The sequence below is a fragment of the Macaca thibetana genome, chromosome 14 (genome assembly GCF_024542745.1).
Source record: "Macaca thibetana thibetana isolate TM-01 chromosome 14, ASM2454274v1, whole genome shotgun sequence".
In the NCBI taxonomy this organism is placed as follows: Eukaryota; Metazoa; Chordata; class Mammalia; order Primates; family Cercopithecidae; genus Macaca; species Macaca thibetana.
In genome coordinates, this window is record NC_065591.1 from 81,213,674 (window position 1) to 81,237,859 (window position 24,186).

The window sequence follows — 24,186 nt, forward strand, 5'->3', positions numbered from 1 at the left end:
GATCCTGCCATTATGATATTAACTGGTTATTTTGCTCGTTAGTTGATGCAGTTTCTTCCTAGCCTCAATGGTCTTTACATTTTGGCATGTTTTTGCAATGGCTGATACCGGTTGTTCCTTTCCATGTTTAGTGCTTCCTTCAGGGTCTCTTGTAAGGCAGGCCTAGTGGTGACAAAATCTCTAAGCATTTGCTTATCTGTAAAGGATTTTATTTCTCCTTCACTTATGAAACTTAGTTTGGCTGGATATGAAATTCTGGGTTTAAAATTCTTTTCTTTAAGAATGTTGAATATTGGCCCCCACTCTCTTCTGGCTTGTAGAGTTTCTGCTGAGAGATCTGCTGTTAGTCTGATGGGCTTCCCTTTGTGGGTAACCCGACCTTTCTCTCTGGCTGCCCTTAAGATTTTTTCCTTCATTTCAACTTTGGTGAATCTGGCAATTATGTGTCTTGGAGTTGCTCTTCTCGAGGAGTATCTTTGTGGCGTTCTCTGTATTTCCTGGATTTGAATGTTGGCCTGCCCTACTAGGTTGGGGAAGTTCTCCTGGATGATATCCTGAAGAGTGTTTTCCAACTTGGTTCCATTTTCTCCCTCACTTTCAGGCACCCCAATCAGACGTAGATTTGGTCTTTTTACATAATCCCATACTTCTTGCAGGCTTTGTTCATTTCTTTTTCTTCTTTTTTCTTTTGGTTTCTCTTCTCGCTTCATTTCATTCGTTTGATCCTCAATCGCTGATACTCTTTCTTCCAGTTGATCGAGTCGGTTACTGAAGCTTGTGCATTTGTCACGTATTTCTCGTGTCATGGTTTTCATCTCTTTCATTTCGTTTAGGACCTTCTCTGCATTAATTACTCTAGCCATCAATTCTTCCACTTTTTTTTCAAGATTTTTAGTTTCTTTGCGCTGGGTACGTAATTCCTCCTTTAGCTCTGAGAAGTTTGATGGACTGAAGCCTTCTCTCATCTCGTCAAAGTCATTCTCCGTCCAGCTTTGATCCGTTGCTGGCGATGAGCTGCGCTCCTTTGCCGGGGGAGATGCGCTCTTATTTTTTGAATTTCCAGCTTTTCTGCCCTGCTTTTTCCCCATCTTTGTGGTTTTATCTGCCTCTGGTCTTTGATGATGGTGATGTACTGATGGGGTTTTGGTGTAGGTGTCCTTCCTGTTTGATAGTTTTCCTTCTAACAGTCAGGACCCTCAGCTGTAGGTCTGTTGGAGATTGCTTGAGGTCCACTCCAGACCCTGTTTGCCTGGGTATCAGCAGCAGAGGCTGCAGAAGATAGAATATTTCTGAACAGCGAGTGTACCTGTCTGATTTTGCTTTGGAAGCTTCCTCTCAGGGGTGTACTCCTCCCTGTGAGGTGTGGGGTGTCAGACTGCCCCTAGTGGGGGATGTCTCCCAGTTAGGCTACTCAGGGGTCAGGGACCCACTTGAGCAGGGAGTCTGTCCCTTCTCAGATCTCAACCTCCGTGTTGGGAGATCCACTGCTCTCTTCAAAGCTGTCAGACAGAGTCGTTTGCATCTGCAGAGGTGTCTGCTGCGTTTGTTTAGTTTACTGTGCCCTGTCCCCAGAAGTGAAGTCTACAGAGACAGGCAGGTTTCCTTGAGCTGCTGTGAGCTCCACCCAGTTCGAGCTTCCCAGCAGCTTTGTTTACCTACTTAAGCCTCAGCAATGGCGGGCGCCCCTCCCCCAGCCTCGCTGCTGCCTTGCCGGTAGATCACAGACTGCTGTGCTAGCAATGAGGGAGGCTCCGTGGGTGTGGGACCCTCCCGTTCAGGTGTGGGATATGATCTCCTGGTGTGCCTGTTTGCTTAAAGCGCAGTATTGGGATGGGAGTTACCCGATTTTCCAGGTGTTGTGTGTCTCAGTTCCCCTGGCTAGGAAAAGGGACTCCCTTCCCCCTTGCACTTCCCAGGTGAGGCAATGCCTCGCCCTGCTTCAGCTCTCGCTGGTGGGGCTGCAGCAGCTGACCAGCACCAATCGTCCGGCACTCCCCAGTGAGATGAACCCAGTACCTCAGTTGAAAATGCAGAAATCACCGGTCTTCTGTGTCGCTCGCGCTGGGAGTTGGAGACTAGAGCTGCTCCTATTCGGCCATCTTGCTCCGCCCCCCCAATGCCCTTATTTTAGAAAAAGAGAATACCAAAAGTGATTACCCAGGAAATCTAGTTAAGATCTGGAATCAGAACTCAGGACATACTCTTTCCATCCTGTCGCTCAGGCTCAGCAGCTCTGCCTCCACCCTCCACTCTCTATCCCACCACTTTAGAGGCTGGGATTTCCTCTGGAACAGCACCCAGTTAAAGAAAATTTTCAAGGCCACTATAGCTTTTGCATGAGACTGTGTAGATGATCTAGTCCAATCTCCTTTTTTTTTTGTCCCAACTTATATTACAAGTCTGTAAACAGGCCTAACTGATGATACCATTAGGCTACTTGACTACATATACTTTTACATTTTATGCCTCAGTTTAGCTCCCAGATGCATTATGAAAATTAGCCAACCCAAGTTGTTACTACCTATCTCAGTTGACACCACAGATCCACAGCTCAGACTGCTGCTATCCCTTCTATTTGTATTGGCATTGTACCTCTTCCAACACCCATGATAACTACCAGATGGACTCTTTATTAATCTTTCAGTTACAGAAGAAAGTGCCCCCAGTGTCACTTTCTCTGTAATGGCTTGCTAGGGACTATATCCCTATCTCTACCCTCATTTACAACTCTCCAAATTTCCCTTTCACATACATTTAGACAAATCTGGAGCATCTGTCTCAGTGTTTCCTTTTTGCGTTTCACCATATTTCTCCTAGAGCACTTAATTCTTTCTATTGTAACAGTTTACGTATTTATCTCCTTGTCTCCCACATAAAGCTAGCAAGTGGCTGCACAGGAATCTGGCAAAGCCCAAACTGCCTCTTACCTTTGAGGATCTCAAAAATGCACGATTGTTAATAAATAAAATTGTTTCTAATAAGTACTCTTTGGGGAAAATATGTTCTGAGCAATGAAAGTCAACAAAAATAGTCATGAGACAGATACATGAACAAAAAGAGAAACCACATAAAGTAGGCTATACAATTTTCCAAGGCTACGGCAAGCATATTTTTATTGTCTATATAGTAATCAAAAGATCTGTGGCAGAAGATCAGAAAAAAATATTTTTCCTATGCATATAAGTCAAAACTGTAGTCCTAATTTAAATGTTTGGTTAATATCATTAATAAATTATAATGGAGATATAAATTTTGAATATAGTAGGCATTCCATGGGAACAAGACTGCACTTAAGAATAAAAAATGACATTTCAGTGAAGGACTGGTTAAAAAGCTGATTACCTACCTTTTTCGATTGTTTTTGTTTGTTTGGCTTTTTGAGACAGACTCTGTCACCCAGAGTGGAGTGCGATGGCGCAATCTTGGCTCACTGCAACCTCTGCCTCCTAGGTTCAAGCTATTCTTCTGCCTCAGCCCCCTGAGCAATTTGGATTACAGGTGCATAGCACCACACCCTGCTAATTTCTTGTATTTTTAGCAGAAACAGGGTTTCACCAGTTGGTGAGGCTGGTCTTGAACTCCTGGCCTCAAGTGATCTGCCCACCTTGGCCTCCCTAAGTGCTGGGTTTACAGGCATGAGCCACTGCATCTGGCCTTTATTACCTATTTTGATAAGGTTATTTTGATAAGGTTTCATATGAAAAGAATGATAAAAAAACATGTCGTGAGTAACCAGAAAATGATTAACAATAACTGAAGCAATCATTTCTTTTAAAAAATTTCTGAAAATAAACTACCAATTCAGTGCTCCTGGGGTTTAACCAAAAGCTCATGTATGTACCTTAATGCCATAATAAACTATAACTCATTCCAAATGATCCCAGCTCATTTCTGTCAACTAGCTTCCCTGGAGACTTTTAACTATGAGGTAATTTTTGACTCAAGTTGACCTATCTTCTCATCTATAATCTGCTTTTCTTTTTTCCCTTAATACTGTGCCCAAAAGAAGCTATCAATTCTAAAGAAAAAAAAAATTGTGTAATTTTTTTTCATAAAACTAAAATGGCTACCAAAAATATATCGTTCATCCTGACTTTATATCCAGATTTCCTTATGCTTAACTCAAATCTTTTCTGTTATATGTCATCATTTTTATCTACCCTTTCTAAAAATGACATTCTTCCATTTTCAGTGGGAATGTGGTTTTTCCCTAGAAAAGCTATTACAAGTCAGAAGGACTCATAGCTATTACAGAAAGAGAAGGAAGGAATATTATAACATGATATTTTTGTCCCAGTTTTGTCTACCTTGTCTTTCCTGTGCCAAAAGTACAGAGGGCAGAAAACATTTACTTCTAGACTCGGTGTCTGTCTGGCAAAGTTAAAGTTCAACATAAATGGGATTCAGAATTGCATATGAACACAGCCAGGGGTTTCTAAAGACAATATTGTCTAGTGAACAGTTCACCAGGTGAAAAAGATTATGAAATTTTAATCACAATTAATACCTGTGACCTCTACCAAGGACACTTGTCTCCAGAACCTAGAGTTGAAGAATTTATACAATAGTAAACACTGCCTTCACTTTTCCTTATAGAAATGGACCAAGTGAAAATGGTTTGACCTTGTTGGCTGAAAAACATTATTGAAGTGGAAATTTTTTTAGTTTATCTATTAAATTCCTATCAATATTTATGCCCATCCCTTATTCTATACACATTTCTAAGGCTCAACAACAAGGTTTCAAAAGTTACAGAGCATTTGATTTTATATCATTCTTACATTTTCCTCCCTCTACAGAAATTATCTGTGCACAGGAGAAGGCATGGAGAAGTCGAAAGTGTTTTGCAGAGCATGGTTGACTAGATAGCTGAAACAGGCTTTGTGTCTCCTACATCATGGGTCCAGCACATCTGATCACAATTACTGAGTGTTTAGTTACCTCTCAGCTACATCTCATCAAAAACAATCATTCCAAAATGTTGTCTCATTACTCTTTATCTTTAAACCATGTTTAATTTTTCAACATTCCTCTGAAAATTAGAAGCCAAAACAGATATACTGGTGGCCTGAACAAACAAAAACAAATTGAGAGAAAACACACATAGCAATGATACTTCCTCATTGATTAGAATTTTAATCAGACTATCCATAATGATATATATTAAAACTCATATCGTGAATACAGGATATTCAATATAAAGATTTTTTTCTCATGTCTGCTAAGCATAGCCTACTTAAACATATTGTCTATTTTGATCCTCCTGAACTCAATCCTGTTTCTTATTAACTCTTATTAATTGAATCTGTACAATTGTTTTTAAATTCTATCTCTATCCTCAAAATACTAGCAATCTTAGCTAAATCGGCATGTCTTTTAACTATTACTTTCAACTTTTGAATGAAGTCGACTCATCCAGTCTTTCCTTGGGGAAAAAAATAAAACACTGCCTCCAAAATAAGCTATCAATTCAAAGAGAAAGAACTCTGGATGCAAAGAAAGAGCCAAAATGCCTAACACAGTAGGTACTCAGTTAAGATGGACTAAATGAATGGATAATTTTGTGCAGACTATTTTCCTACATTTCCTGATATATGCATGTTAAAGCATTAGATTCTTCTGACAAACCCTTCACAGAGTTTAACTGGCCAACATGCAGTGAACCACATTAGTTCAGTTGTTGGGAAAATAATGTTTAGTTTGGTGCGAAATCAATTGCAGTTTTTACTTTCCATGGCAAAAACCACAATTCCTTTTGCACCAACCTAATAAATTAAATGAAATGTAAGATGATATATTTGTAGTCCCCTTTTCTCCAATCGACAATCATTGCATAGTTTCCAAATGTTACAAATAAAAATTTTACAACATCAGTGCCACATTTTTACAAAGACAAAGGAAATGCAATTCAAATTTAATCTTTTTTTCTCTAAAAAACTAATATTGAGTGAGACCACTACATCACATCTTGAAATTTCTTTAAAAAGTAAAATGACATACAGAAACACTTTTCTAATTGTACAAGTAAATTTCCACAAGGATATCCACTGCCCTATGATTTGCAATATCCAAAAAAAAAAAAAAAAAAGAAATTAAAGTTGTCCAACAATTGAGAAATGCAAAATAAATTATGGTGTACATTTTGGCATTATGGTGCACTATGAAGTGGTTAAAGATAAAATAAGTTAGCCTCACATAATAGAAATGAGATAGTAATATCCATCCAGATTACTGAATTAATAATACGCACATGTATATATGTGTATCTACATATACAGGCATTGATATATAGGCATAAACATAAATGAAAGAGATTCAGGTGGTTATTTCTAAGATGTAGAGGGAAGTTTCTATTTTTTTTTCTATTGTATCATCAGTGTTTAATATACAGAATCAGGTATTTCTTTGGAAATTTAATATATTTTAATAATTAAGTACCAAGAATTAAATGGATAAATAACCAGTACAAATTCACAATAAAAAAATTAAATGGGTTAATATACTTTGAAAATCTAATAACATATCCAAAGGACATATGAAAACAGAGGGGGTATTCTGCACAATCATGTTTTTCATTGCAGTTTCTAGGTCAGTAAAATAACAGAAGTCAGTTACATTTCCAGAAATATGGGCATGTTTAAGTTTTGTGTTCCATTTATTCAGTGAAATATTAAAAATAAATAAAATATTATTAACAAGATTGTGATAACAGAGATAAATCTAATGTGATATTTATGCTACATTTTACAGTAGGAAACAAAACTGTTGATTCTGAATGATCACACTGCTACATAAAAAAATAAAAAAATTGTACTGAGGAAATGCACCAAAACGTTAATGGTGGTTATGTGTGAGTGATGATATACGTAACATTTTTTTCTTTTCCTCTATTTTCTATAATAAATAGGAAAACAACTAGTAAATATAAAACAGTTATAAGAAAAATTATTTTTCTTAAGAAAATAAAGTGGGCAAGTCTTAAAAATACAATTTGAAGAATAATATTGTCCTCAAATATTGATAATATTTAAAAATTTTCCATTTCTACTTTTGTGCATTTTTCATTTTTCCCTAATGGTTTGCATTATTTTCTTATTGGAAAATGGATGATAAACTTTTAAAAATTACCTTGAAAATATTTAATGGCTTAGGATGGAATCCTTCAGAAGAAGGGTATTAAGTTGCTGATCCATTTTCTTTAGACTTTTGATAAATGAGGATATACTAATGTAAAGTGCAGGATTCAACAGAATAGGTTAGGATGAGATGGAACAGGATGAGACAGGACAGGACAGAATAGAATAGGAAACGGGAAGAGACGAAATTATAATAATTGATATTATAGTATAGCAATCTAAGAAATAAGAGGGGTTCCAGGTAATGTAGGGAAGAAATATTGAGGCACTGGGACGCATAAGGGACAAAAATTTCTGGCCCTTTAACACTACTAATTAACCCCACACATTAAATATTTTCTAACCTCTGGTTCCCTGGTGATACCATATTTCTATACTATATTTCTTATGGCTTGCTTTTCTTGTGTGCTGTTAAGACATTTAGCAAACAATTTTGGAAAAAATATTTTAACACGTATTAAAATTTTAATTTAAAAAACCCTAATATCCTGCTAGGTACAAAACAAAACATCTCCACTCATATTCCATCTCACAACCTTCCTAACCTATGATTGCTCATTAGGGTTGGTACAAGCTATCTACTATACTGTACTTTGCCATTCAGGCAGTTAGGGTGAGTTGTTTTCTACATTTTTATTTACCTATTTTTTAAGAAAATCCATTCCACTATTTGCACCTATGCTTTTAATGTTCTCTCTTATATTTTTTATTCTTATATATTTTCATTATATTTTTATTTATATATTATATATATAGATATAGCATTTTGTTGTTTAAATGGTTACTATTATGTGCAGTTGATAAGAAAGATATATAGAAGTTAACTCATACTTAAAATACTACATTCATTCCTTAGGTCACACAATATACTTTAGTTTTCTTGCTGAAAACTAGTTATTACAATCAAATATCTTAATATTTGTAAACTCATTCCATATGTTGATATTATTTTCATATTTATCCTAATCTGACTAAATTCAACTGCTATAACAAGTAACTAAAAAAAATATTTTTTAGCGAAATGAACAACATATTTGTGCTCCTTTTTTAAAGAAAATCTAGCAGGCAAAACCAACAAACTACCATATAATATTTATATTACAACAGTATCCTTTATATTAATGATGATGCTATTTGAAACAGCAGGAAATTAGAGGTAATCTGAGTTTATGTGCCTGGAAGAATGGATATATAAAAAGTGGTAGATGTAAACTATGGAATACCATGTAGCAGTTGGAAGCAAGAAACAAAAGAAGCACACAGCCACATAAATAGACTTCAAAAATATAATACCAGATGAGAAAAATTAGGAAATTAAATAAGTCCTATGAGCCAATGCCATTTTTATGAATTATAAGATATATATACATAAAACACCCACAAAAGGATAAACATCAAGCACATTGGAAAGATTGCTTTTGCAAGGAGGAGAATGCAGTGGTCCCCAAATGTTTTGGCACCAGGGATTGGTTTTAGGGAAGACAATTTTTCCACAGATTGGTGGAGGGGGCAGTGGTGATTTCAAGATGATTCAAGTGCATTACATTTATTGTGTACTTCATTTCTATTATTATTACATTGTAATATATAATGAAATAATTATACAACTCACCACAATGTAAAATCAGTGAGACCCCTGACCTTGTTTGCCTGAAACTAATTGGTCCTATCTGGGGGGTGATGGGAGATAATGACAAATCATCAGGCATTAGATTTTCATAAGGAGCTTGCAACCTAGATCCCTCCTGTGCAGTTCACAATAAGGTTCACGCTCCTAAGAGAATCTAATGCCTCAGCTGATCTGACAGCAGGTGGAGCTCAGGTGGTAATACAAGCAATGGGGAGCCACTGTAAATACAGATGAAGCTTTGCTTGCCTGCCAGCTGCTCACCTCCTGCTGTGTGGCCCGGTTCCTAACAGGCCAGGAACCAGTCCCTGTCTGTGGCTTGGGGACTGGGGAACCCTGGGAGAGTGGGATTGGATAATGGAGAATGATTAAATGGGTACATTAATAAATGAATGAATGATGAAGAAAGTAAAAGGGAGCCTTGCACAGAACCATGAGGATAGTGTGTTATGAATTGAGGTATATGTTTAATTTGAAACATCCTGTACTTGGTATCAAAAAAGTCTTTAATTTTTTTTGTTTTTATGGAAATAATTCACTGTTACTGTCCTATAAAATGGGTCCTTTTCATGTGTGTCTCAATTTATGAGCTGCTTGAAAGAAGGTTTTAAAAAGGCCAAGAATTGGGGAGCTAAAATGTGGAAACCACAGCCAACTGGAAAGCAATTAACCATGAGCTTAAATATTTTTGAAATTCCAACTAAGAAAATAATATATACTGTCATTGGCAAAATATTTTTTCATATCACTTCAAAATGCATGCTTTGCTCTAAACTAGAAGGTATTTTCTTTCAGCTGTTGGAAATTTTTATAATCATTTTATAATCATTAACAAATGTTTATAAACAAATTTCAACTTCAAAACATTCTTAACTCCAAAGACGTTTTCTGAAATAAATAAGTCTTAGCATTGTCATAAATTTGTCTACTATAACCTGCCAATGGGATGAAGGGAATTAACACTTACTGAGGGCTTTACACTCATTTCTTCCTCACCTTGGTTAATCTTTTCTTTTCTTTCCCTGCCACTTTCCGCCCCCCGCCCCCAAAAAAATCTTGTAAGTGATATATTAGATCAAACTATGTTAAACTAAACGCAGGTTAACCTAAATTGTCATTTTTGTAAAGTCAAAATGTTCTATATTGAAATTTTCATGTGGCTCAATTAATAATATAAATCTCCATTGAAAACTGGGAAAACTGAGGCTTTCAAAGTTTTAATAAATCACTTACAGCTATATTTGTTAAGAGTTGAAGCTGAGATTTCAACTTAAATCAATTTACCACAAAATCTATGTTCTTTTCATGATATCATGCCACTCCCATTGATATTCTCAACTTTTCACAGATACTACCATAGTTGATATTCGAGCTGATAGACACTACGTGCTCAGGAAAAGGTGATTGCAGACACTTGATTTTAACAAGAATCAGAATGACGGTCATAAAGGACTTTAACAAATTAACTTTCATATACCTAAAATTTGTGTATTGCACAAAATGTATTTTCTTCAAACATGACACACTCAAGATTTAAACCCAGTACAAGTGTAAGGCCAATTTTCTTCAAGTAGATCAAAGTTAAAGACACCTTACAGATCCATTCTCAGCCCATAAACTAAACTCTTCCAAGATTTACATTTGACTCATTCTTTCACTCTAATATTTTCTAAAAATGTACAAAATCAAAATAGTAAAACAGTTAGTTCAGTGATGGGTTTCACACAGTCCAAGCCAATCTCCAACCCCAGGGAATAATCACTTGTGCCAAGGAGTTTAAGGCTGTAGTACACTATGATCATGCCTGTAAATAGCCACTGCACTCCAGCCTGGGCAACATAATGAGATCCTGTTTTGTTTCGTCTTAAAAAAAAAAAAATGAAATGTGGCCAAGGAAAATCAGTGAGAAATAAAAGTACTCTCATCACCCTATCTCCTAAGTATTCTCAATAGGTGGTTATTTTCTCGTTCTACAACTTTCTCACCTTATAAGATCTTCATCCTCCTGGAAATCTAAGCTTTCATATAAGGCGGAGTAGCAGGGATTTTATTCAGGATAAGATGCTAAAGGAAAAGCACATAAAGGAAGGCATATTGGAAGAAAAGGAAGCTTACAAAGAGAATCAAAAGTATAGAATGGCATGGGGATAAAAGAAACTTGTTTGGATCACTACCACTCCAGATCCTCCCACTGGACCTGAGCTTTCTATGATCATGTTAATGAGATTATTTGCAATTTGAAAATTCAATCATAAAGAAAAGAGATATAGTCAGAAAGGCATTCCATATAATCGTTTCTTAATTATACCCTATTGTTAAAATGCCTCCATTAGAAAAAAACTCTCAGCTATATAAAATTATACTTTGGTTATGTCACTCATGTCTTCTTCCCTTAAAATATATCAGACCTCTGAAAGTCTTGATATGGGTCGGGAGACCTTGAACAATCCTTTCATGGATTCCCATATCTATGAAAACCTTTGAGAGTTTCCATTTAGAGATGAGAGCCATTGCCAAATTCAACTTTCCAATTTCTAAAGATGAACACAATTTCTACTGATTGAACAAAGTCCTTCTTTTCCTTTGTTTACTTTTCCTTTAGTCTCATTGTCAGAACTGAAAGTAAACTACTTTTCACTAGACATTTTTTTATCACATTGCTTGAGTTTTATTATATCAAAAAGTTGCAATAGGATGTAATTCTAGGAATCGCACAGACTCACTCTCTACTTATGTAATTTGCTCTTTCAGTCATCCATTGGTATATGCGGGGGATTGGTTCCAGGATCCCCGCATATACCAAATTCTGTGCCTATTCAAGTGCTCCAGTGGGCCCCGTGGAATTGGCCTCCAGGAAAAGTCGGTCCTTAGTATGTTTCGGTTTCACATCCTACAAATCCACATTTGGTTGAAAACAATCTGCATGTAACTGGACCTGAGCAGTTGAAATCTTTGCTGTTAAAGAGTCAACTGTATATACTTGTTTTACTATTAATTACAATATGTCACAGACTGTCATGATCCTACTTCAACAGTCACACTGCAAAGGTAAAGCATATTGCATGCTAAAGGTTGACTGCCCTTTTTTTTTTTTTTTTTTTTTTGTCATGAAGACAAACGTCTCATTCCTTTCTTCAAGCTTTCCTTAATGATGTCCAGGGGAGCAATGTTATGGCACCATGACTGCAGCCTTAAAAGCTTTGTGAAATGATAGGAGACAGAAACACTACATAACAACAATCTTTCACATCTGTGAAACTTAATTCTTCAAACTACTTTCTTATCTGTTAAGTCATAATGCTCAGCACAATATTCTGAGGTGAATAGAATATTTCCACCATGTTTTCCTGGGGTATAAAACAGCAAGGTGAATTATGCTATGAGGCGTGAAGGATGAGAGCAGAGGGAGGAAAGAAGACGACTGACACTTTTAGAGCTCCTAGTATATAATAGATTCATGTTAGGTACTTATAATCAATAAGCAAATTGCTTACAAATTCTGTTCTTCAGCTTCCTCTTATGAATAGAACCTACCTTGTAGGATAGTGGAGACTATAGCAAAGAACATAACAGGAACTTGGCACAATGTTAGGCCCATGAAAAGATTGCAATGGAAGCTAGCTTTAGCTATTATTATTATGTATTTTAATTTTCTTTAACATTTACAGTAATCTGAGATAGTTAATTTATCTTATTTATCTGTTGAAAATTCCAAGACTCAGTGAAGCTTAATAAAAACTATTAAATAATGTTTTGTTGAATGAAATGTGTTCCACCTCAAACTAAAATTCCACCCAACAATCATAGCCAAATTGCCACAAACTTTGTGCCAATAACAAATTGCAGCAAATAGCCTTCCTCTCTCCAGAGGATCAGGGAGGCAGCCAAAAGTCAACCAAAGGACTGAAGGTAACATGTTCCTACTGACCAGCAAACATACAACCTCATCATCAAACATCCATTTATTAAGCACCCTTGTGAGCAGTGAAATAATAGATCAAAGGGTAAATCTCTGTCCTAGATGTCATCTCATATGCTCAGCATCTGTATGCTCAGCAAATCTCTTCCATCTTTATGTTTCTGAATTCTTTTTAACATACACACACACACACACACACACACACACCCCACACACACAATATACAATATTACCATTTGGTCCTATTCATTGTATTGATGCTATTAATACTAGTTACCATTATTTAGTATTTATAGTAATAGTTACCAATTTGCTGAATGCCTATGTACCAAGTGCTAAGCACTTCACCTGTATTTTCTCATGCTATCCTGCCATCTAAACTAATAGTAGGGTTTAAGCCCTATTTTATGAGTAGGGTTTACACCTAGGCTGAGAGAATAGTATGTCAAAATCACAAATGGAGAGAAATGCTTAACCACAATTCAGACTCATATCCATATAGCTCCAAAGCCCATGACCTTTTCTGTAAGAAATTATTGGGAGTTATACCTGATGTAAATGACGAGTTGATGGGTGCTGACGAGTTGATGGGTGCAGCACAGCAACATGGCACAAGTATACTTATGTAACAAACCTGCACGTTATGCACATGTACCCTAGAACTTAAAGTATAATAATAAAAAAATAATTATTATTATTATTTTTCTCTCCAGAATTACCTAGGCAATTTTAAAATCAGTTTTATGACAAACACAATGCTTAGCATGATGGACATGAAGAAACATCGACCAGGAGTTAGAGGACCTACAATCCACATTCAGCTTTGCACTGAGTCCATAAAGAAAGCATTTAACTCTATGAAATTCATCCATCAAAGCGGGTAAATGGACTGGAACAGTCCACAGTTCTACAGGCTCCTCTCCCTCCAGGCTGAGTGTTGCCCAGAAGGAAGTATACACAACTATGACTAGGATTAGGGCTACAACGACTGCTGCTATTATTGGCCTCAGTGGTGTGCAAGGTAAAGTAGTTCCTCAATATTCACTACTTCCTTTTCTGGGAGTCAGTTCCCTGAATTCATACTCTTGATGTCAAAATCTAACAAATCAAAATAAAATATTGATGCTACTCCTCAGAGGTGCTAATTCACCTGATTTTCTTCTTCGAGGTCATGGAGGGAATAAAGGGTTGTGTAAGAGCATGTTTAAAATAGTTGTAGGGTGGGGCTAAGAATAAAGCTCGACAAACCTCTAAGGAGGAGCATTGCAACACCTTCCTAAAAGGTCCTGGGAAGGACCCTTGTGCTATGTCATTCTGGAATGCTAGTGCCCAGCTGGGCTTCTACAATTAAGGAGAAAAAAAAAACTACATTAACTTCAAATTAACTTCTCAAAATGCATGCTTAGCTTCCAGAGGAAGACTGACAAAGTTGGTAGATGTACCAAGTTGAATTTACCTCACAATGTGACTATATTTGGACACAATCTTTAAAGGGGAAATTAAGGTTAAATGAGTTCATTGGGATGGGCCCTAATCCAGTATGACTGGTACCCTCATAAGAAGAGATTAAGACAGATACCTAGAAGGAAGGCCATGCAAAAACATTGGAAGAAGAGAGCCCTCCATAAGCCAAGGAGAGAGGCCCTCAGAAGAAACCAACCCTGCTGACACCTTCATCTTGGACTTCTAGCTTATAGAACTATGAAGAAATTTCTTTCCTTTAAACCACCCAGTCTGTGGTAGTTTGTTATGGCAGCCCTAGCAAACTAACAGAGTAGGTATTAGTTATACAAGTCCACCTCAAATATAAGTTATACAAGTCCACTGCATATATAAGAATAATGCATATATGCTTACATTTACTTCTGATCAAATACTTCTTAGCAGATACAAAAACACACTAACATGCAAACAGAGGGAAACACAAACAGTATATTCAGTGCCACCATGGCAAAATGTATAAGGACCTTAGATAAGAGTAGAGAATTCCAGGTTCTAATACTACCTGTTTCAGAACCTCACCTGGAAAGCAGAGTGATTGAGAGCATGGTCTTCAGTTACAGACAGGTGTGGGTTCAACCTGGGCTTATCTACTAGTCAGCTATGTAACCTAACTACTCAAAAAGTTACCGAACCACTCAGAATCTCAGTTTCTCAATTCTGTAAAAAGCAAATCGTTCCTAATCTAAGCTTCTCAATTCTGTAAAAAGCAATAATTCCTATCTTCTACAGTTGTTACAAGGATTCAATTAAATATAAGGATTAAATGAGATTATAAAAGTAAGGGGCCAAGAACTGTGTCTGACACATGATATATAGTCAATAAATGGTAACAGTTGCTACTAGGTTGAGCCATATACAATGGCTGATATTTGTTTTTGATCTACCAAAATGGCAATTCTATATGATTCAACCTAATATTAATGTTGCAAAGAGACAACAGAGCACAAGTGGCTCAGAATACAAATTTCGTCAACAGATAAATGGAAAAGGAAAACATGGTATATATACATAATGGGATATGACTCAGCTTTACAAAAAAAGAAGGAAATCCTGTCATTTGTGACAACATGAATGAACCTGAAGGACATCAAGTAAAATAAGTCAGGCACAGAAAGACAAATACCACATAATGTTACTTATATGTGGAATCTAAGAAAGAATGTAACTGAATTTACAGAAGTAGAGAGTAGAATGGTAGTTACCAGGAACTGGTGGGGATGGGAGGGGGTTGGGTAGCTGTTATTCAAAGGATACAAAATTTCAGATAGACAGGAAGAATAAGTTCAAGAGATCTATTGTACAACAGGGTAACTATAGTTTATAACAATATATTCTTGAAAATTGCTAAGACAGTAGATTTTGTGCTTTTATCACAAAAAAAGGTAAGCATGTAAGGTAATATACATGGTAATTAGCTCGACTTCGCCATTTCACAGTATACACATATTTCAAAATATCATGTGGTACACAAAAAATACAATTTGCATTTGTCAGTTAAAATTTTATGAAACAAGAATACAAGTTCCGGAACCAGGATCTTTGGGCTAGAGTCTTGCCTCTGTCCCTCACTAGCAAGTTATAGAACCCCTCTAACTCGGCCAGGCGCGGTGACTGATGCCTGTAATCCAGGCCGAGATGGGCGGATCAAAAGGTCAGCAGATCGAGACCATCCTGGCCAACAGGGTGAAACCCCGTCTCTACTAAACATACAAAAAAATTAGCCAGGAATGGTGGCGGGAGCCTGTAGTCCCAGCTACTCGGGAGGCTGAGGCAGGAGAATGGCGTGAACCCGGGAGGCGGAGCTTGCAGTGAGCCGAGACGGGGCCACTGTGCAGCCTGGGCGACAAAGCGAGACTCCGTCTCAAAAAAAAAAAAAAAAAAAAAAAAAAAAAAATTCCTTCTAACTCAATTTCTCATCTACAAAACAAAAACTTGAAAACATGCCCTCCATACTATGACTGAGAGAATTAAGTAAATTAATCAGTGCAAAGCTCATAGACTAATATCTAGTATTAGCCAGTTATCACTGATCTCAATCTGTTATTGATATTATTCATATCATTTATTAAAAAATAAAGATTTGACTATCTTTTAGATTCATTCTAACTTCCAATTCTATGCTGTTTGGGATGATATTGATAAAGGAGAATTATGCAGTTGGCGTTTAGCTATATATCACAACGAGGTTAAATATTGAGCCTTAGAATTCTGATAAATATTGTGAAATCAGAAAAAAGTTAAATAAAAATGTCTCATAATTCCTTCACAATTTATCGACAAGTCTCAAACAACTATAATACTAAAAATATATTTTATTTTGAGAGTAAATCAATCATTTTCCCTAGCTTCTTAAATTGCTAGACATTTTGAAGGATCATTTCACCTAAAACGTAAAGCAAGTAGTCCATACAGTGTGGGGTTTAAAATGTTCTTGTGTGTGTTCATACAGCTGTTCATTATAGAAGGCTAATATTGGACTAAGGAGAATAATAGACTAAATAGTGAACAAGTCACTAATTCAGTAGGTGATAGTGAACAAATCACTTCAATCTCATTTTTCCATTTTGGAAAATGAAAAGTAATCTAAGTAAAGATATCAAGGTTCCCTTCCAAGTCTAAAATTCTATGAATCAGTATCTATTGTAAATAGATAAAGAATATAATTTCATCAAAGAAATATAACCCATTTCCTCTGCCAATAAACAAGGAGAAAATTGTTTTTAAATAGCAGAATGTGAAGAATAAAAACAAGCAAAATAACACTCGTCTAAACATGTCCCCTGAATTGTTACCATAACGTGTGCCTGAGCAACTCTAACTAGTTACTTTTATGGTCTGTATAATTAGGAATTAATGACCAAATCTTTTCTGAAAGTAACAGGGACCATATATTAATTATCAGCAGAATTAAAGCTGCCCAGGCCAGCTGTGAAACCAACGTTGACTTAAAGTCCTAGGTCCATTTGTCCAGAGACTCCAGCGTCTGACCTTAAGAAATACACATGACATCAGATTTCTGTCTCTGTAAAATGTTATGATATAACTTCTAGGACTCTTGAGAGGGTAAATTAGTTAATGTTTCTAATGGATAATGATTGACTAAAGAAAGATAATCCCAGTGTTTCATTAGAAAGAATCTGAATGCACATGTATACATATGTAACAAACCTGCACCTTGTGCACATGTACCCTAGAACTTAAAGTATAAGAAAAAAATAATAATAATAAAAAGAAAGAATCTGAATGCTCATAACTTTCTTCCAGAGAGCATAGGTATTCTAATAAAAGTTGTTTTCTGTTTTTTTTTTTTTTAAAAAAAAAAGCTTCATGATCATGCAGCAGAACTAAAACAATATTTGTGAATAAAAGCAAAATTAAAATTAAAATCTCATCATGACACCATGCAAATAACTAGTTTGAAATTGAATAGTTTGGAGGGAAAAAATATATGTATACATAACTAAGACGTTGCATATATATATATATAAAAAAAACTAGGACACATTGAATCTGATATCATAAAATCATTCTTCTTTCAAGTTAAAATGTTTATGAGAATTACATGATATGCTTTAATTATTAAAATGTAAAAAATGCAACTCAAAACAGGTAAACATGAATTCAGGAGCTCCTATAAATGATGTTTTGAGTTAAACTGCCACAGCATTTCCAAAAAAAAAAAGAAAACTACATTTCTGAGAGTTGAACACAACCTGTTACTACTTTCTATGAAGTGCAAGCAACTACATTTTCCATTCCTTGAAAATAAATAAATAAAAATAGATTTAATCTTAAGCAATCAATGACATCCCTTATTTACCCTTATTTAAAAGATTGCTATGGGGCAGTGGAACAGGCTATTGTTTGGTTTGTTTGTTTGCTTGTTTGGGTGCTCATTTTGGCTTCTCTCAATAGATTTTTTTTTTCCTCTTAGCTAATTTTAAGATTCCGAAACTCATGACATGTCACAATTAAACATCTCCTAGGAAGTGCACAGTCTGACTAGCACATTAATTCAGGCATAAACCAGCCGTGACCATGTTGCCTCCAGTCTGGATCAGACCAGTCTGGGAAAAGATAATCATGATGAGAAGCCACAATAAAACATATTAATCTCAGTGTTATTTTATCTTCCAGCAATTAAGATCTTATTTTTTCTGTCAATTCATATGTATTTTTTTAGTCTTTAATTTTATTCTGAGAATAGTAACCCTGAAATAAAAGTGGATATTCTAGTTCTGAGAAGTAAATACTTTCATCTTCATTCTCAAAGGTTTTCACCTCCAGAAAAGTCAGAAGATGAGACAGAAGCCAGGGAGATTTTTATACTTCTATACCAATAATATTTACTTATTTATTTATTTTAGAGGAAGGGTCTAGCTGTGTCACCCCCGCTGGAGTACCGTGACCCTATTGTAGCTCACTGCAGCCTCAAAACTCCTGGGCTCAAGCAATCCTCCTGCCTCAGCCTTCCAAGTAGCTGCAATTACATGCATGTGCCACGCCCAGCTAATGTGTGTGTGTGTGTGTGTGTGTGTGTGTGTATTTTTTTGTAAAGATGGGGTCTCACTTTGTTGTTCTGACTAGTCTCAAACCCCTGGCTTCAAGCAATGCTCCCACCATGGCCTCCCAAACCAATGATTTTTGTAATTCCACAACTTCACATCTGTTGACAATTCTTGCTTAGTAGAGGAGGAGCAAGAGGACTACCCATGTCCCGATGTCTGTTTTACTGCCTGGTTAGTTGGCTACATATTATTAAAATCAATGTCACTGGTTTCTTTTTTCTTTTTTAATGTGCTACTGGAAAACTTTAAATTACATATATATGACTTGCTGAATATTTCTGTTGGCCAGCACCGGTAAAAATTAATACTAACCAGTGGTATAAGTATCTGAGATGGGCCAGTGAAGTTGTTCAGAAAAGCTATGTAGTATGACGAAAAAGCAGATGCCAGACAGGGATGTATTCAAATCCTAGGTCCTACACTGACCATTCAAAGGGATTTGAGTGAGTCATACAGCTTCCTCGGCCCATGTTTCCTCATAAGTAAAACAGAGAGAACAGTTTCCTAGCTTAAACAAAACATTTGTAAAATTCCTGGCATATCACAGGTATAAATAAACATTTGAATAAAAAGTCATTCTTAAAAAAAAATAGAGATTTTCAAGCAGTTACCAAGAATTAACTGCTTCTCATTGTCTGTGTCTTCCAATAAATGGACCACATTCTGTGGGTCCTTCCTGCCTATAATACTAGTACGACTTTGTTATTACCTTACTTTGCACAGATGAATGATAGCAGCTTTATAGTCAATGCTATTACCAAAATGTTCAGCAATGAAAGTATTATTTCTATTTGCATTTTAAATGGTACAATGAAATACATTTCCAGAGATAACATCATGATTTTTACAAACCTAAAATCCACCTAAAAGAGACTTATACCTAGACTCTCTTCAGGAATCCCACACGTCTATAGCAGCGGGACTAAGTGTTTGAAAAGTTCTAAGATGCACCACCCTAAGATGCTAAGTTCATAATATATAGTTATTAAAAATGTAAGACATGAGAGTCAGCAATATTTCTTTAAAAACTAATTCTATCTCTTCGTTATACTACATTTCTTTGCAATTTGAAAAGTGCCTGCAAATTGTTACTCTATGAAATAATACAAGAGTCATTATAAGATTAGAAAAGATAAGCCTAGGACACAAAATTAAACACTATTTCATAAATTATAAAACTGTAGGAGTTTCTTTTCCAATTAAAAGTAATATACAGACTGAAAATACCTATTCCAAAATAGCTTAGATAAATTAATGACTAGAAAGTTCATAACAGGTAATTACTGAAAAGTTTATAGGTCATATTTCATCTCTCAGCATGTAGAAAGACCATTGCTTTCCACAGTGATTCTTGGTAAAATGAAGAATACTTACTAGATAGCTCAAATATCAGTTCACTATAATTATTCTTGTGTGTTCATGAAAACTAACTTATAACAACCTCTCCTTTATTGAATCTGTTTCTTATCCTTTTTGCTCCTAGTCTTCTATTTGGTCCTTTAATCATTTTTTTCTTCATTCCCTTGATCAATATTTATCAAGCCCTATGTGCCAGCAGTCCTTGAAGCTCATTAGCCTGTCTATTATTGAAGCAGAAGCAGTGAAGTGGGATAGAGAGGTGAAACACAGTTTTAAATGTTCTCCAAATTTGTTGGTTTATGTTTCTGTGCATATGTGATCTTAATCATATCTGACTTATCACCAAAATAAATCTGAAATTCTGTTATACAGTAAGTTCATAAAAATTAAAGTGTTGGTTTCCAAAACAATTATTTTTTAAAAAAATAAGATGTTATTTTAGTTTATACTATGTCACAGAGCTAAAATCCAAAGATCAGTTATGGCTTTCTAGGTTATTACAATAAATTTCCAATTCTTAGATTTTACATTAATACAAATACCTCATGACCCAGAGCAAATTTTACTATTGTATATCTAAAGACTTTTCTCCAAGTTGTTCATCAAGTTATGTAATAGATGTGATAAAACTTCCACTGAAAAACATCCTATTCATTAACTTACACCTAAGGGGGAAATACTAGAAAACAAAACTAAAAAGTTATCAAACGTCATGTGTTTATTAGAAGAAACCTTCACTTGTTTATTGAATTACAATTATTTACTTGTTGGTTTTTCCATTATATTGTAAAGCAACTTGAGGGGCAAAGTTAGGTTTTACTCTCTGGGTGCCAATCTGAAAAGTATAGGTTTCAAGACAGTTCCTGGATTGGGTGGGTGAAAGAAATAAACATTCAAATTGAAGAGTTACCAATAAAATAGGTTTAGCTTTACAGACTATTTTTTTCCAACCCATTGGCTTAAAACCTAGAAGTTAAACTTTATAAAGTATGTGATCAACAGATTATGATATTACTTTGTTGTATAAATATTAATTAATTAATTCAACTGCAACTTGTTGCAGGCTTAATATGTGCCAATCACTAGTCTGGGTACTGAGAATTACAGATAAATAAGATCCGTCCATGTAAAGCACAGAACGGAGAGCTGGTTCCACTGAATTTGTCTGAACTCATCTTAATTTTAAGTAGTCATGAAACCATGAAAAAAAAAAAAAAAAGCAGAATGTGTTTTGTATTCTCCCCCGACCCCAAAATGCGAAATCTATTTTTTCAGGTTCCTTAAGTTTTTGCAGTGTTTTACACTTTTTGCTTGTTGCTTAGAAAATGCAATCTCAACCGAGCTTGGTGACTCACGCCTGTAATTCCAGCACTTTGGGAGGCTGAGGCAGGCGGATCACTTGAGGTCAGGAGTTCTAGAGCAGCCTGACCAACAAGGTGAAACCTCATCTCTACTAAAAATACAAAAATTAGCCAGGCATGCTGGTACGTGCCTGTAGTCCCAGCTACTCAGAAGGCTGAGGCAGGAGAATTGCTTGAACCAGACAAATGGAGGTTGCAGTGAGCCGAGATCACTACATTGCACTCCAGCCTGGGCACTGCAGCAAGACTCTGTCTCAAAACAAACAAACAAACAAAAAATGCAATCTCCTTGTACAAAGCAATATGCCTTCAGTGACACTATCTTCTGTTAAGCAGTCAAATAAGAAGGAGATGGAATGGAAGAATAATATCAGAAACATCATAGAAAAGAGAGAAAGAAAAATATTAACATAAAATAAATCAGAAAAAATGTTTTGCCCAGTATCTTTCTCATATTATACTAGAATTCTGGAATATCATCAGCCACTAACCCAAAACAAGTACTGAGAACTGCCCAGAAATGAATAACCCCATTAGACCCACACTTTGTGAGAGTTGTCAGTAAAAGCAAACAGTGCAGAAATCCTCTGGATAAGCTCATGAGCAGGCTAAAAGCACTGGTAAGGGTAAATTAAAAGCTTGTCACTGGTTGGTCCTTCTAGTGAATCAGATCCTTCAGGATACTTAGTAGCTGGCAATAAGTAGCAATTTTTTTTAAGGCACCAATAACCTGGTCTGGCAGGTTCATTCGTTTCACTTCAGCAGAAGTGAACCTTTGGTTCTTGAGAGAGTCAGTCTTTCTAACTTGTACAAGCGTAAATGATAAATCAAGAAAATGTGACCACTTTAGAGAACAACAAATGTTTCTAAAGTGAAGAGTGCACATTTCTTTAACGAATGGAACTGACCAAACCTGCAGCAAAGTCTGCCAATGTTAAACCCATTCCACCAGATCATCCAAGTTCAACTTACTTACCCCCAGCATCTGGTGGAGGTAGTGATACTCTGGCCCTTGGTTATACAGCAAGAAGGTTTTCCAGAAAAGTAGGACATTCATCGACAGCCAGATAAGCTAAACCAATCAGACATGAGAGACAGAAAACAAAAATTGAAAATAATTATTACCTGATGAATAGAAACCACAGGTAAATTCTTGGCCACGGTGCTTTCAATGGAACCTAAACCAGTAACTGCAGTAAGCATTTTCAATGAACCAGCAAGCTGAAAACCACTCAGAGGAAAACAAATCTGACTTTACCCGGCCCTTTCACCTGAGACTAAGCATTTGGGTTGCAAATAGGTCTCCTAAATGATTTACAGCTATCCCCTGCCATACAAAATGAGATTAAGAAATTAATGACATCACCATACCCCAAGCGAACAGAAGTAATCTGGGAAAAGAACAAAGGGAGCAAAAATGTTTAAAGGGTAAAGGAAAAGCTGTGTTCACTGAAAATGACCTCTTCTCTCTTCCTCCACATCTCCTCTCTCATCAATGTGCAGAAAAATTCTCATGCATTTTGGGGACAGGCGCGAGGTGGGGGAGTGTTCATTGTTATCTCCAGCATAAAGTTTTGTTAGTGGAGAATGTTCGAATTAAGGCAAAACTTCCACTTCCAGCTTCCCACCCGTGCACGCTCAGAGAATGAATCAAAATCGCTGCAGGACAGAGAAAACGCACGGAGAGCCTAGCCCGCCATCCTACCAGGCAGAGGTGTTTAACCCCTTCGTTGGCTAGCCAGCTCCTCCAGGACACAGCCATGCCGCCGGCCCCGCCGCGCTGCGCTCTGTGCCCGCCGGCCCCGAGAAGGAGCGGGCGGCGGCCGGGGCAGCGGTTACAGTTGCACGGCCTGCGGGGCCGCTGAGCGAGGACCGAGGGTCAAAGACTGAGGGGAAGCCCGAAGACCCGGCGCCGAGCCAGCCCGGGCGGGGTCTGCTACCCAGAGCCGGGTTTTCCGGGTGCCCTGACTCCGACCCGCACCGGGTCAGCTCTGCCCACTCCGCTGCCCCGACGCCCAGCGCTCAGAGCGCGAGGGCCAGGCTGCACCAGTCTGCTCCGCCGCGCCGGCCCCTTTGTCTACGGGCGAGCCTGTTGTTGTGGCTGCTGCTGTTCAGGATGTCCCGGGTGGGAACTTGGAGGCGTCCCCCGCAGCCTCTAGCCCGGCCTGCCAGGCTCCAAAATACTGGCAAACATGTGAACAATGCTACTCATACTAAAAGTGGGGACCCTCGCCGCCCTGTCGTATACACACGCACACACACACATACACATCCAGCTCTTTTGGACTGGTTGTTTTCCCCCAAAAGAGTTCATCTCAAAGAGCCTTGGTAACGAAATTTGATCCGGAAACAGTCTTTTATGCACTAGCTCACATTTCTCCCACCCTTCCTCAGCAAATTATCCCACTCCCAAACTAAAGCCCCTCCGATAGCACTTACCTAAGGCTTCCCACTAGCCACCAGTTTCTTTATCCCCTTGCCCGCCCATCCCATACTGATAAAAAGGTTTTAAGACATTACTGAATAAGAAGAACCCGGGGAATTAATGGTTAAAGCTGATGTAATTCTTAGGGGCTCTAGGGGAACTTAGATTCACTGTATTCGGGAATCTTTTTGTTTTACTACTCAGTCTGTTCAGTAAGTAATAGGAATCCTCTCAATCTTGTACCAGAGGCCCAGTGAAGAGTGAGAAGGGTGTGGAGGTGACCCAGGT

The 24,186-nt window shown here is 37.0% G+C and overlaps 1 protein-coding gene across 8 annotated transcripts in view; it reads right to left on the minus strand.

The window, feature by feature from the left end:
- Positions 1-23,553, minus strand: part of NOX4 (NADPH oxidase 4) — a 191,954-nt gene extending 168,401 nt beyond the window's left edge. For 2 of the 8 annotated variants that reach the window (XM_050755535.1, XM_050755531.1), the window contains exons 1-2: positions 23,179-23,462; positions 22,450-22,545 (exon numbers count right to left, since the gene is read on the minus strand). In XM_050755535.1, coding sequence (XP_050611492.1) covers positions 22,450-22,545; positions 23,179-23,235 — 153 coding nt within the window. In that variant the 5' untranslated portion in view covers positions 23,236-23,462. The other 6 variants (XM_050755530.1, XM_050755532.1, XM_050755534.1 and 3 more) reach the window with 6 other exon arrangements.
- Between the last annotated feature and the right edge of the window lie 633 nt (positions 23,554-24,186).